Consider the following 15408-nt stretch of genomic DNA (forward strand, 5'->3'; position numbering starts at 1 on the left):
CTCAAAGACACAAGCTTTAACATAAACCTATGTGAAAGCACATGCCCAAACACATGAAGTATGACCACAATTTACTCCACCTATTTTTTATATAGTTAGTGATTAACATCAAACGCTTTCATGTTCTTCTGTCATAACTAGATTTATAAAAAACATGTTAGGAATACTCATACCCAATGGATGACCCACAAAACAACCTTATTATCTATTAAATAATAAACCACCAACTATCAAGGGTTGTTACTTTAAATGATTATCATAAAATTAGGATCATAATATTTTTCATACTCCATCCTTACCTTTGTACAAGCTGACATGGTTTATGGTTAAATAAACATTCATGAACTACCAAGTAAGGAAGGTTCTCATTCCATAAGGTCAAAATTCCACAATTCTTTTTTCTAGATTTATCAGTGCATACTTTTATCACTTGTATCAATATATTTTTATAAATATATCCTCTCATAGCTTCAAATATTTTATTTCTCCTATATTTTTATTAACTTGGACATTAAAAGTCTTATAAACTTAACGTGAGCTTTGTTTTATAGGTGTTTATAATCTCCATATCTAGCAGTTCATCTTCAACATTTTAATGTATTTATCAACTTTAGAGAGCCATTAATCTTATGAGGTTCCATGAATGTATATAATTGACTTCATTTTTTTAAATAAATCAATAAATAAATTATTATACAAAAACTTAAAAGAGATTCATTGTGCACACACTTATATTTTACTGTGGATTCGCACAGAAAAATCACTATTTTACCCTTAAAGGGCAAACTCACTTAGCTTGGACTTAGAGGTAAGAAAGTTTTTTCCATGAGATTCATTAGTCATTACAGGAAATATGGGGGTTAGTCGATATTTTTGTATCTTTGATACATAATGTAATTATTAAATTATCCTTAAAAGAATTCTAAGGTTAAGGGGCTTTTCAGGATTTTTAATTTGTTTGTGCAATATAATTACTTAAATGCCTCAAAAAATAATTTTTCTTGGGCTTTGAATGCAAAGACACTTTAGTTATTTTGTTATAATTTTTCTTGTTATTCTCATTTGGGGTCAAAGGTAATTGAATTTTTTAATATATATATATATATATATATATATATATATATATATATATATATATAAACTTTATTTAAATTAAAAAGACGGGGAGTGCGTGCTAGCAAGTGGGTGTCGCCAGTGCCCTTTGAATGGAGCATGCTGGGCCAAAACAACTCTGAATACCATTATCTAAGACGGCATTCGATGTGCATCACCATCTCTATCATGGTGGTGAGGCATGTGTTCTTAGAAGACCGGGGGTTGAGCTCCGACCACATGTTTTTTTTCCCTTCCTCTTTCCTCTCTTAAAAAAACATGATGGCTATTGTAAAATAACAAATAAGTCTGGTTATTTGTTTGTTGAGTCAAATTAGATTCTCATTCTTTTGATTGCAATGTATTTGGTTTTGAATCATTTATTGAGTTAAGTTTTTTCAGTTTCATCCATTGACATTTTATTTTCATATTAAATTTAGTTTTTATTCTTTTAATTACAATGTAATGGTCTTGAATCCTTTATTGAATTAATTCCTTTTCAATTTCATCATTTAAGATTTGATTTATATATCAAATATGATCCCTATTATTTTGATTATTATTTTTATTTTTCTCGTCCTTTTATTAATTGAAATTATTTTTCAATTCCATTTTTTATTTTTTTATTTTATCTTTTTTGTGTCAAATTTGATTCTCATTATTTTTAAATCTACATCTTTTCTTATTTATCTTTTTCTAATTTTTTTTTTCAAGTTTATCCCTGATTATTTACTGTAAATAATTGAAGTCCGTCGAAACTAAACCCTGCTTATGGAGAACACAAATTAGCGAAGGGTATGAGAAATGGAGGCCTTTTAGTGTTATGGGCCAAGAAGTAAAGGATTAGGCTGAAGTCCACTTAGCAGCAAACCAAGGCCCAGAATGGATAGCTCATGGTAGATTGCAATGGATACAAGGTGGGCTTCTAGGGATGTTAATTTGGACAGAGAGGGCCTTTTTGCAATGGAAACAAGGTGGAGGAGATTCAAGGGATCTTCGAGCTGCATAAAACAGTATATTCCCTCTCAGCGCAACAAGCTTAGAATATCCAAAGGCCAGAAGAAGAAGAAGAAGCAGCAGCTAGCAGTGGTGCAGACTGCAGAGTCCAAAGGCTAGCGAGGGGCATAAGTAAGAACTGGTGCGACTAACTAGGTGTTTACATAGATAATGGAAAGTGGTCAACGGATCTTCTTGACATTTGCATTTTGCAGTGCATCTTGCGACTGCGGTTTAATATATATTTTTTTCATTAAATTTTACTTCTTCTTTTATTTTAAATTATTTTCATATAACGATGTTAGAATAATTTTAAAAAATAATAATAATATGTTATTTTAATATATTTATTAAAAAACAATTTTTTTTTTTTAAAAACGCTAATACTAATAATTAGTATGATCTTGGCACCTATTAGTTTGGTCTTGTCTGTATGTAATAACCTCCCTCCCTCCCTCCCTCCCTCCCATTCTTCTACTACCAAAATCAATCTCACAAAAGGAAAGGAGAAAACAAAAAGAAGAGAGATTTGGGTGTTTTCTGATTGTGGTTAGATCAGATCGAAAGCTGAGGCAGAAGCCTATTTTACTCCATAATTATCTCTAGATTCGTTTGGATTATATTAGATTTTTTCAATAAATTAAAAGAATATCCATCCATCCTTTTATCTATCTATGGCATATAGAAGAAGGCAGCAGCAGCAGCAGCAGCAGCAGCAGCAGGAGGAGGAGGAGACATCAAGCACAAGCAGCAGAAGCAGAGGCAGGCCATCTCCAATCAGGACGACAACATCATCTTCTTCTTTTTCATTGGACGAAGAGGATTGGATTTATGAAGATGTTGATTATAACAACAACAATAATATTAATATTGAGAATAAGAGTAATTCCACCTCTTTGGCTACCAAAGCCATTAGAGCTTCTTCTGCTGCCCACAGAGACTCCTCTCTCTCTTCTGCTTACGCCTTCACTAATCACCCCTCCCCCTCTTCTAATCCTTCCAATTTTAATTCTTCTTCTACCAAGGTAATTATCTACTTTTTTTTACTGCTCTTACCTTCCTGCAGATCCAATACTGTCTTACTCATTTTTCACTGCTAATTGCTATAAAGCAATTTACTTTCTACTTCATTTTCTTGATATTGAAATGGGTTTGGGTTTTTGTAGGAGGAGGAACCGAACAAGGCCTATTATCACGAGTACACATCTATGAAAACATTGAAAGAAACGCAGCAGCAGCAGCAGCAAGGGTTTTGGGGTACTCTTGCTAGAAAAGCTAAATCCATTCTTGATGATGATTTCAATACTAGTGCCTACAATGCTGCTACTACTTCCTCTCCTCAAAAGCAACAAATGGATTCAGGTACTGACAGGACTACTACTTGGCAACACCATGTCCCCGACACTACAACTAAGTCCAAGGTTGGATATCCTAGCTTGCCTTTTCTTTTCTTTTCTTTTCCCTCAATACATACGTACCCGATTAAAAGTTCTTAGCTTTAGCAAAATCCAGTGGTTTTTTGTTACTCTTTTGATATGCCAAAAAACCCGGAAATTGAACTTGAATTTCATGCTCCGTTTATCTTTTTTTGGCCAAGTGAGTGTTTTCTTATCAGCCGAAGTGAACCTATTACATGTGATGTAATTGCAGTACCAGAACCCGTACCCCCCTCGTGAGACCCATGGGAAGATGGATAGTCCTGTATTACAAAAGGGACTCAACGCGATCTCATCTTCCCTGAATTATATTGGTAATGCTGTCGAGGTGGGCGTCCCAGTTCAAATTTTTTGCTCAAATTACCCCAGGATTCCTTTGATTGCACTAATGCTGTTTCCCTTTTTTCAGGAAGGTCTGACAAGAGTGGAGAACCGGACTGCAGACATTATCCAAGAAACTCGTAAGCATATTCAGAAAAAGCCTAATGGTGCTGCTGCACGGAATCAGGCAACCTATAGGAGTAGCATGTGGCAACAACCTCAAATGGAGACCAGTAGACAACAACCCCAGAAAGAAACTGACCAAGAACTCCAACTGAAGGCATCTCGCGACGTAAGGTGGCAGCTGTGTTACTGGTTCTTATATAATGGAAGTATATTTGCATGTGTGGTTGCCCTAAACTTGTGCAGCTTTTGGTTAAAAACCACCCTGCTTGATTACCATTTATACATAGTACAAAGCATCGTCAATTTCTTTAAGGCAGAGCCAGCTTATTGGCTTGCATTTTTAATCAGTTCTTTGACTGATTCTACAGTCCAAGTAGTTATCCTGCTGCTTCCCTTCATCAAAGTAGCCTTCTAAAGAAGTATCCTAATGTTTTCATTGTAAAATTGTGTCTTGCATGGGAAATCCATCCTAATTTATTTGATGTAAGTGTTTACTTTTCATGGCAAGATGCATAATTTGGCGTTGATTTGTGTGACAGGTTGCAATGGCAATGGCTGCCAAGGCAAAGCTTCTTCTTCGAGAGTTGAAAACTGTTAAAGCGGATTTCGCTTTTGCTAAGGAGCGATGTGCTCAGCTGGAGGAGGAGAATAAAATTCTTAGGGAGAATCGTCAAAGAGGAGAGAACCTGGAAGATGATGATTTGGTATGCATTCCTTTCACTAAGTGTTTTTTTCTTCTCAATTTGCTCTTTTTTTTTTGTTTTGTTTTAATGCTGTGATAATCTGGAAGATGATAATCTGGTTATTGACAAACTAGTAGAGGTTCTTTAATACTGCATAGGGAAGCATCTGAACTAGAAATTTGGTACTTGGTTATGTTAGAAACAAGGGCAGAGAAGACAGTATGGTACCCTTAGCTAAGTTTATTTATTGCTCTGAACATGCCAAAGGATTTTAATCATCTTGTAATTGGCAGCATCATCAAGCTCCTTTCATTATATGGTTAACATAAGCATTTGATTCTCAAGGCTGATAAAGATGTTAAGAATGCTCAAACCGCATGTAAGATATGCTTAACTTTACATTCTGCTTTCTTAAACAACTGCAAAAGAGTCAGTCTGTTATAAGACCCTATTTGTACTGAAAGTTAGTCCCAGCTATGCCAAGCACAGGAGGGCTGGCATATGTATGATTGTGGATGCTGCTCCAATCTTTTTATGTTGTCATATTGCTATCGGCTGGCTTCGAATCCAATTCTAGATCTACTAAAACCCTGATTGCATGATCTATCTCTATGGATATAAATGCAAATCCATCTCTATGTTATGATGGATTGTTATTGCCGTGTTTTTCACAAGACTAATTGACATTAAATCTTGCAATCTGTTTGACTGGGCTTTTCATCAGACCTGTCCTTCCCCCACCCACCCACCCATCCTTCCCAACAAACAGATCCTTAGTAATAATTAGTGGCACATGTTCTTGTTTAAAACTGAGAGTAAGAATGGCTTTTCATTTCTTATTATCTAGAATGACCAAAGAATATTTCTCTAAAAGAAACACAGAGAAATGAAAAGAATGACTGGAGTCTAGAACCCAATTCAGTGACCATTGACGTGAAAATTCACAGTTATTGTGCTATTCTTTTTCATCTGATTGTTAATTCGTAAGTTTATTAATATCTATTCCAGTAGTTTGCTTTTTTCTTCCTTCAAATGAAATGATAGGTTTATTGAACTTGCCTTGATGCAAAAATCTTTTTTTTTTTTGGAATTTTTTAAATATATTGTTATATTATAAAATGTATAAAAATAAATATTTCCTTTTTTTTGGTTAATTATTCTCAACTTTAAATATATTAATTTTAAATACAAGAATAAATAGCACAAGGGAGGAGAGATCTTTTCAATTTGGGAAAAAAGAAATCCTATTTCCAGTGAATGGACATCATGATTGAAGCATGGCAGTCTGTTTGTATCAAGCAATTTCAATCCTGATTACACTTTATCCAAATCCAGATTCGGCTTCAACTTGAAACACTCTTAGCAGAGAAGGCCCGGTTGGCACATGAGAACTCAGTCTATGCTCGTGAGAACCGCTTTTTGAGGGAGGTTGTTGAATATCACCAGCTTACCATGCAGGATGTTGTGTATTTGGATGAGGGCACTGAAGAAGTAACTGAAGTTTATCCCATCAAGGTTGTCTCCAACACTCCCTCCATCCCGTCAATGTCGCCCCCTCCTTTGCATACTGAGGCTTCCCTTGGTACAAGTCTGCCTGTGACTCGAGACATCTTGCCTCATCCTGTCCCCCCACCAGGGTCTGTGGAGGTTTCCAAAAGTGCTGCATCACCAAATTCATCTACCTCGACATCAATTGCAGCAGATCCTAGAAAACACTCGAATCCTACTGCTTGAATGGCAATGCTCCGTACTACTCTTTTATCTTTTTGGACAAAAGTTTGAAATTGTAACAGCATGGTTTGTCCTTGATTCCTTGTTATTCATTGTCAGTCTTCCGATGTTGGCTGAAGCTCATGTAAATTTGCTATGATGTACTTTAAACTTGTTCTTACGTTAGAACTACAGCATTTCTTCAGATTTTGGCCGAGAGTATTTTCCCTGTGAATTTAATTATATATTCACGGTGGTGTAAAGGATTCATGTGACGCCAAGCTGGTCATGTCAAAGCTTTCTCAGAGCATCACCAAATGTGCTACATTTTACAGTGCTGTTCTAAAGCTACTGGATCAAGGAATTCAATGACGGAAAGTGTCTCTGGATGCGGCATGCTTTGCTATAATGCTATTGCCTGAGGTGTAAATATGAGGAGAACGTGTGGTGTGGGTACACGGTGCTGTGGGGATACAAGCTGTAGGGGTGTGGGATGGGATCTGACAATAGAGTATACGATTTGTAAATCCTTGTAACTGAGGTTTAGATCAGAACCTTATTATATCTGATTCCCCAGCTCACAGGACTAACACACTGAATGGAATTCGATGCATACCATGTTTTTATGAAAATTTATTTTTTTATTTAAATTTAATTTGTTTTATGTTTTCAGATTGATTTACGTCGGTGTTAAAAATATTTTAAAAAAAATAAAAAAATATATTTTTTAAAATATTTTTAAAGAAGTAATCCTACGCAATTCCAGATAAACTCAAAATGTTCAACCTTGCATTTTCTTTGGGCCTTTTGAGGAACCTCGTGGTCCTCGTGACTATGACTTGGCTTGGGAACAGTTATTTTGCTACTGAAAATTAAAATTAAAATTAAAAACAAAACAGATTGACATGAAGAATTCACTTTGTATTTCTTTGTAGATATTACTATTCACTGCAATAGTATAATAATTTTCTCTTCCACCAAAAAATCAATAAACTTGCCATTGAAGGTGATTTGTGTTGATTTTTAGGTCGCATAATAATATTTTATATATTTTAATGATAACAATTAAATAAAAATAAATTAATAATATGTTTGGATGAAATTAAGTTATAATATGTTTATATGAAAATCACATTAAGAAGTGTAAGGAATTGAATGAAAAAAATTCATTAACAAGTCCAAGATGCTAAACAAGAGAAGACAATCAAATTTCTGGAATTTATTTTTCTCATTTTTTCATGTTTGGTAACCATTTAAAAAGCTAGTTAAAAAAATATTGTTTCCGGTTAAAAAAAAAAACTATCTTTTATAATAGAAAAATATTTTTCTTTTGACAAGGAAAGGAAAACACTTTCATTTGGCATTTACTCATACATGTTTGTACAAGTTGAGTAAAGAGAGAATTAACTTGCTTGGAAGGATTGAGGTTTTCTAACCTTGAAAGTTTGTCATAGATCTACAAACCTTTTCTATCAACAGCTCTTTCTGGCAACCCATGAGAACACTTCAGGGGAGAGTTTTTGAACAAAAGCTAACTACAACCCTGGTAAAGCCAAGAGATAGTGCTCTTCGAACCTCCAAGAGGGGGCCTTAAATATGTAAGACTGAAACAAGTGCCCTTCACCAGGCTGTGCATCTCTATTATAGGAATGGCCATTCATAGCCTGACACGATTAGAAAAAGGGATTTACAAAAAAAAAACTTTATCCAAAAAACCCATCAAAATATGTTTGTATTTATTTATCTTTTTAAAAAATCTTCATACAAAAAAAAACACAAATATCTAACTCTTACTATAAACTAATTTGGCTTTCTTCATATTAAAAAAAAAAAAACTTATTTTAACCTTTTAAAATTAAAAAAAAAATATTAATAGGTTCTAATTAAGAAATATTTCACAATGTTATTTCTCTATAATATGACATGACATATATAGTTATATTTTATAAAATAAGCTATATATAAATATAGGATATAATAAAAAAATTCATCATTATACTTTTTAGATATCATTCTTTTATTGTAAGTGATTAAATATTATATTAAATATTAGATATATATTAGATAAACTTGAAAAAAATTAATTCATTAATAAATTATTTTCCAGTTTATTTTCTATAATATAACCAAACACTGAAAAGTGTTTTCTAGTTCATTTTTCATAACACTACCAAACATCGAAAAATAATTCACTTTCTCCAGAATTCATTTTCCAAAAAGAAACAACTTTTCTACAAACAAACGGAGCCTTAGTTTTTAAGAATTCATTTTAATGCTTATTGTTAAATCTTTATATTTTACTCAATAGCAAACTAAAATGAACGCACACACTTTACATTGCACGCATAAATAAGATTGATATATTTTTAATCGGTTCAAGTCTCACCAGGTTTGAAACTGTCAAAACTAATTTTACAGGAACCGGTCAATCGAATGATATGGTCATTTGAACTGGTCGATTGCTTTAACATCAGAGGTATTTCAAAGTTTATTTTGGAAACACACACACACGCGCACATATATATATATATATATATATATATATATATATATATATATATATATATATATATATATATATATCTTTTTTATTCAAAATAAATAAGATTTTCTGAACATACATGATATACAAGTTATTCCAAAAGAAAAATCAACTAAAAATAATCAATCCTAACATACTCTAAGTTGTGCTAAATTAAGTCTTTATATTCTTGTACAAAAATATAAAATCTCACATTTATAACAGTTACATATCTTCAATCATCCTAAATGCTAAAGAGATAATAGTTTTTAATTGTACAATTTACTCTTTGAGATAATGAATCTTGTTCTAAACAAATCATAATTGTAAACACTTGAGAGTTAAACTTTTGATATTCATGAGATATTATTACCAAGAAAAAATTCTTGAAGAAAAAACATCTTCAAGTGGTGTAATTGTTTGATGTCGATTCATTAAGGGTATTGTATCTTTTACTTGGATCAATAAAAAAATACAATCCTCAAGTACACTTGGTAGTTGAAATATGGATGTAGAATTGCTGAACCACATTAAAAATAAAGTTTCCTTTTAGTTTAAACACTTTAATTATATTATTAATTATTATGTTATATGTGCCCAATGTGTTTGTTTTTATTATGTAACATAATTAGTGTAATATCTAATTTACCTCCCTTAAGTTTGGTCTTTTTATATTTCAAATGAACAATTAAATAATTATTTTAAAAAAAGTTTAATCAAGGAGAAGTCAATATTTTTTATCTTTTATATGCATTGTGTAAAACTATAAATATTATATTACCCCTCCAAGAAAATTCTGTTAAAAGGCTAACAGGGGGTAATTTGATTGTTCTACATTTTAAAAAAACAATGTAAAGAATATATTATCCTTAAAAAAAATTTAACAAGCTTGCTTCCAGTGGCTTTTTTTTTTTTGCAATTTCAAATTAGTTTTTTAGTTATTAACAAGTTGACTTGGAAGTGATTTTTCTTTTGAGAAACATAAATATTGTTTTTCTTTAAAAAATAATTGTTGGTGCGTGTGTTGTTGTTTCAAATACAAACATTGCTTTCTATCTTGGAAGCGTCACGTAGTGAGCTTTCTGTTGGTGCCACGCATGTAAATGATGAATCAATGCTTGAGTTTCGATGAACTTTTTTCTTCTACCACCTTTTTTCCCTCTTTTTTCATTGTCAAAATATAAAGATGTCATTTTATTTATGTTTTGTATCTAATTTAATCCTTATTTTTTTATTTCTTTTTGTTTTTTTTTTCAATCTTTTTTTATTAATTTTTTCTTCAATTTTATCCCTCATCATTTGGTTTCATGTAATTTTTATATCAAATTTGATCCTTATTCTTTTGATTGTTATTTTTTTTTCTAATTGAATTTTTTTTTAAATTTCATCTCTCAACATTTAATTTCAAATTACTTTTATATCAAATTTAGTCCCCATCTTTTTTATTGTTATTTCTTTTGTTTTTTATTTTTTTTTAATTTCATCCATAAATATTTTATTAATTTAGAATTTTGCTGTGTTATTTATTTAGGGTTTGCTTTCTATAGGGTTGGTCTCAGACTCATGACTATAATCATAGGGTTGGTCTCAGACTCTCATAACTTAAAGTTATAGATTTTGAAGATTAACATGAGTTGACTTTAATATATATATTTTTAGGTTTATTGATTTTTTTAATTTTTAATTTATTAAAAATTGATTTTTGTTTTTTTTTTAACTTTTTTTTTCCATGAAGTTATTTCAATTCCGTGTCTAGTGTCTAGTATCACAGGTTAGCAAGGCACCTATCTAGTTAAGAACTAAAAGCACTTCTGCAGCCATATTGCAAGGTGCATTACTGACTGTAATTGCTGCAATAGCATAATACATAGAATAGATTTCTCGAAAAAGAATGACGCCATGATGGTTATTGACGGAGAAGAATTGGAGCTTGGAAGGGTTCCATCTGTGGTTCAAAGATTATAAATACGTTGAGATGGCCGGGAGATCTATCTAACCTCTGGATTGCAATAAATAGGAGGATGTCAACATTCATGTGGAGTGAACTGTCAGCACTCAGCAGTGCTTCAAAAAGAAAGAAAAAAAAAACAAACAAACAAAGAAAGAAAGAAAGAAAAATGTCCACTAATATTTACTGATGACACATGTGCACTGTATCTGTGAAAAGGAGGAGGCCTATGGCTTTGAAAGGTGGAAGTGGCTCTAGCTTAAGAGCAAGCATCATATCTGAGAATATCTGGAAAAACAAACTGGTTGATCCATCACTGTATGATTTGATATCTGCTGGTTTGATCAATGCTCTGCATAATGGACACGTCCTTTCTCGATCAAACCTGAAAATGCCAAGGATACAGGAAGCAACAAGAAAACAGAAATTCTCCATGTAAAAACAGCATAAGAAAGGCAACATGCTTCTTAAATTCGAAGACTTTTAGCACTTGTGTACAAATTTGTTTTTAGCCTTTTGCTGATTCAGAAACGGCTAAAAGCAATAAATCTGGTATCATCTTCTTATTGTTTATCTATCTCAATATTCCTAGTTCACAGGAAGACACAAGAGATTTCAGAAGTATAACTAGACAATGATGCAATTTTATTGAATCCGTAATCAAGTCAATGGAGGGAGAGAAAAGAGCACCATGTAACCGAAATAATGCATCTGTGTAGATAGATATGATCCTCATAAATAAAGAGAGGATGAAGGTGGAGAAAATGACCATTCAGATACACAATCTTCACAGAATGTGTTTACAACGTAGTGAAATGGGCGCTCGGGCGTCTTCTCCTGGCAAATGGCACAGAGATCTCCCACTGCTTTGACCTCCAATTTAGTGACAAGCTTAAAATGTGCGAACACTTGTGTGCAAGAAAAGAATAATACCAATACAGAGGATCCATACATATAATATAGCAAACCAATTAATGATGAGCAAAGTAATGATATACCCAAAAATTAAGTTGGAAAGTTCACATGCCATGGTATTCTTCTATGGAAAATTTGTTGCCAGAAGTTTGAATGTTCACAGGCAAACAATGGAATCTTGTAGAACTGGATATTTATTAATAAAACTACCCTCAAAAGTCCAGCCAAAGCATAACACGACTACATGTTTGGCATGAACCTCAGTACACGTAATGCCAAGAAAAAGAGGCATTAATAACCAGCCAAAATCTGCATGGCTTTGCCCAGAAGTTCTTGTTCACAAGTGCCTAGCAGATTCATCCCAAGATCACTTAACTATGAAGAGACTGTTTTTCCACCCTTAACCGAGGAAAGGAATTGCAGTTAAAATGTACAGATATTATACTTAAAAGAAGAGAGTTCACCTGTTCAGATGTGGCATAAGAACCATAGTACATTTCTTTAAGTGGCAAGGTCCGCCATGCAGTAAAGAATAGTTGAACCCAGGTGCGAAAGTGATCAAGAAGATGTCAATAAACTATGGTTTTAGTATGGTACTGGAAATATAGCAGATTACATAAATGAGAGCATACCTTCCATAGAACTGTTGTAAGCTTGACGGTTAAATATAACCCTGTGATTAATGATGAAAAAAAGCTTCCCTATTCTTTGTTTAAAAAGAAAAGATACCAAACAGGTGTTGACAACACACACGGTACAATCTGTTTGGCTATGTAGTTCAACCTGTATTTAATCAAATTTTAATTATTTTTTTTATTAAAATTGAATGTGGTTTATACTTTTTGGATCGTTTTAATGTGCTGATGTCAAAAATAATTTTTAAAAAATGAAAAAACATCATTAATATGTATTTCAATACGAAAAACTATTTAAAAAACAACCACTACTACCCTACCACCAAACACGCTCATTAATATCAGCAAATACTCCACCAGAGTTGGCATTTGACCCTGTAAAAGTAAAAGACTTGAGATATATGTAAAATGATACGTAAGGCAGGAGAAAATTGTAAGCATATGCATATAGAAATTTAAAATTCGATGATGTAAGTTCTGGATATCATATCTCTGATAAGAAGATAACGACGACGACGACGACGGTAATGATGAATCTATGTCAATCCCAGAAGACCCATCAGACCCATCAGACCCATCAGAAACAGTGCTTACAGAATTCACATTGCTTTCCATAACCCCATCTCGTTGACCATATGGTAATTCCTAAACATTTGGAGAAGCATTGGATTCATCATCACGATCATTCTCTGCAGAGCCGATTATCCTAATTGTAACCTCTTGGTGACCACCACCACCAGCAGCAGTAGATGGAGAAGGAATCAAATGCTCCCTTTCTTGAGAAAAAATGGAGTTGTTTCCCCCTAGGATACCCGAGTATTCCAAAAGGGTTGTTAATGGAGCATGTGTCAAATTTGATGCTGCTATATTGATTCCTTAACGTCTTGAATTGTTGCCGCCGCCACCACCACCGGCATCATCACCACCATTACTAATATTACTGCTGCTTCCTAAAGAAGAATTCCTATAGATTTCACCAGAATTGCCTACACCACAACTCTCCATACCTTTTCCTAATCTTTTCCCACTATAAATGATATACAAAGAAAGGAACTTCATGACAAAGAATGAAACTTCAATGCAAAATTAAAGTGGAGGGATGGATATCTGAAAACGGGTATGCTTTGTTTTCCCACAAGCTGGATACAGCAGCAGCCGCAGCATTTAGCTTCTTCTTAATACTTCCATTGACGGAGTCTTTCACTTTCTGTCCTTATCTGAAACAGCTTTCCGGCTACTTGCCTTCGATTAATTCCTATAAAAATAAAAAAAGAAAGAAAATGGGGGTCTTTGTCCATACAACATCTGCTGAAATCTGACCTTTCTCTGATTTTATCTTGATTAGGATTGGGAAAGGAGGAGGAAGACGATACAGCTTTTCCTATAGAGACGAGTTGATCATCAGACAGGGAAACATAAGCTTCAACTACACGGACATTTCAACTAACCTAGATTCCCTATCCCCCCCTCGTCTTCTTCTCTCCCTCGCACACACATTTTGAAGCTGCTTTCTTTTTTTTCTTTTTTCTTTTTTTGTTTTTGGGGTCAAATTTACCTCCACCTACATACTCAGTATAATAATGGTGTTGAACTATGGTGAGCACAGAAATCAACTCTTCCAGAGGTGGTCGAGTTCAACTCTTTATCGATGATTTTGCACAGTAGAACATATGAAACTGCTTTTTTGAAGTATATTTGAGTTAAAAATATATTAAATCTAAGATTTTTAAAATAATTTTGGACGATTTCAATATCTCGAAGTTCAAGTGCTCTTGAAACGTTGTCAAGAACTTGCAATCTTAGACAGATATCCAGAATTTAATACATTCTAAGCTGAAAAAGGATCCTAATAAGAATTATGAATCTTTTGATTCCACCAAAAGAAAGAGATGGATCTGAGATCATATTTGGTTCACATCAATGTCAAAGAAGAGTTCAGAAGAGGAAAGTTACTGTTGAATATATAACTCAACGCCCACTGCCCTCACCAAAAAGAGATAAGAGGAAGAGAAGGGAAAAAAAAATGTGAACTTTCAATCTGGAAATCACACCACACCTTTGCCTATAGTGTACGGAAAAGCTGCAAGCTATTGTCGAACTTGATGATGGGCCACCACTCTACATTGAGTTTACTCTGCGAAACCCAGGTACATGGGTGGTAGCCATCAATCTTCCTTGATTATTTTTTTTAAAAAATCAAAGTAATATTTCAATTCTTAAGAAAATTAAGATCTGAAAAGAAAAGAAAAAAACTGGAATTTACTGCTTAAACGTAATACTTTTTTATTGGAAGAACTAAGAACTTAGTTTTTTTATCTTTTAAAATTTATATCTGGAAAAAGTATTTTGGAGGCTTTTCACTATTCATTATTTTTCATGTATAAATAAAATAAAATGATAAAAAATACAATATTTTCATTTATATACAAGTATTTTTTAGCCATGGCAGAGAGAACTTGGACCCAATCAGTCCTGGACTCGTTTTCTCATCCATTTATAATTGACGCAACTATATACTTCATTGATTAGCCTTCCGAATATCTACGTGACTTTATCTTTTGGGGCCAATTGTCCACTTGCTAAGTCGGCTTAGGCTTACTCCATGTTTACCAGTACTGGAGGACACAAGATTATTAGTAGTGGCTAGTAGTGGTTGCTTGAGAGCAGCAATGATTGCAACAGAGCCTTCCATGGTACTCAACTCGTGAAACCATCAGTCACATATGGTTGGCTGGTTTCTCTGAACACTTCAATTTTGAAGCCACGCTGTGAGGATATATACCTCGAACAGGCATGGTCCATGTAGAAATTGACGAGTGCTCTTCGGTATTGTATAGCTCGTCAAATGTAGCTCAAATTCTATTCATCAACAGCAATGGCAAGCAACTTCTTGCGGGAGAAAAAAACGGCAATCAGCGTTGTCAGTGTATCACCATACAGCATCAGAAATCAGAAACGACAACTTGTATAGTTTAAGACCAGCAGACAAAATGCAGACTACGTACCGCCTTCCTTTTCTTTGATG

At 33.4% G+C, this 15408-nt stretch overlaps 1 protein-coding gene and 1 long non-coding RNA gene across 2 annotated transcripts; one reads left to right on the forward strand and one right to left on the reverse strand.

The window, feature by feature from the left end:
* The first annotated feature begins 2524 nt into the window (after positions 1–2524).
* LOC133706273 (uncharacterized) lies at positions 2525–6996 on the forward strand. The gene is made up of 6 exons (XM_062131769.1): positions 2525–3113; positions 3255–3509; positions 3739–3852; positions 3934–4137; positions 4511–4675; positions 5990–6996. The coding sequence occupies exons 1-6, from the start codon at positions 2763–2765 to the stop codon at positions 6386–6388; spliced, it is 1488 nt and encodes a 495-aa protein (XP_061987753.1). The 5' UTR covers positions 2525–2762; the 3' UTR covers positions 6389–6996.
* A 3874-nt stretch (positions 6997–10870) lies between these two features.
* On the reverse strand, positions 10871–14662 carry LOC133668300 (uncharacterized). The gene is made up of 2 exons (XR_009833667.1): positions 12213–14662; positions 10871–11218 (listed from the first exon to the last, which is right to left on the reverse strand). It is a non-coding gene; the product is annotated as an uncharacterized LOC133668300 (long non-coding RNA).
* Positions 14663–15408: the final 746 nt, after the last annotated feature.

The sequence above is a fragment of the Populus nigra genome, chromosome 11 (genome assembly GCF_951802175.1).
Source record: "Populus nigra chromosome 11, ddPopNigr1.1, whole genome shotgun sequence".
NCBI lineage: Eukaryota > Viridiplantae > Streptophyta > Magnoliopsida > Malpighiales > Salicaceae > Populus > Populus nigra.

Coding starts and splice junctions, on each gene's coding strand:
- LOC133706273 (XM_062131769.1), top strand. CDS start 2,763: ATGGCATATAGAAGAAGGCAGCAGCAGCAGCAGCAGCAGCAGCAGCAG. Junction 3,510..3,738: donor ACACTACAACTAAGTCCAAG/GTTGGATATCCT, acceptor ATGTAATTGCAG/TACCAGAACCCGTACCCCCC. Junction 4,138..4,510: donor AACTGAAGGCATCTCGCGAC/GTAAGGTGGCAG, acceptor TTTGTGTGACAG/GTTGCAATGGCAATGGCTGC.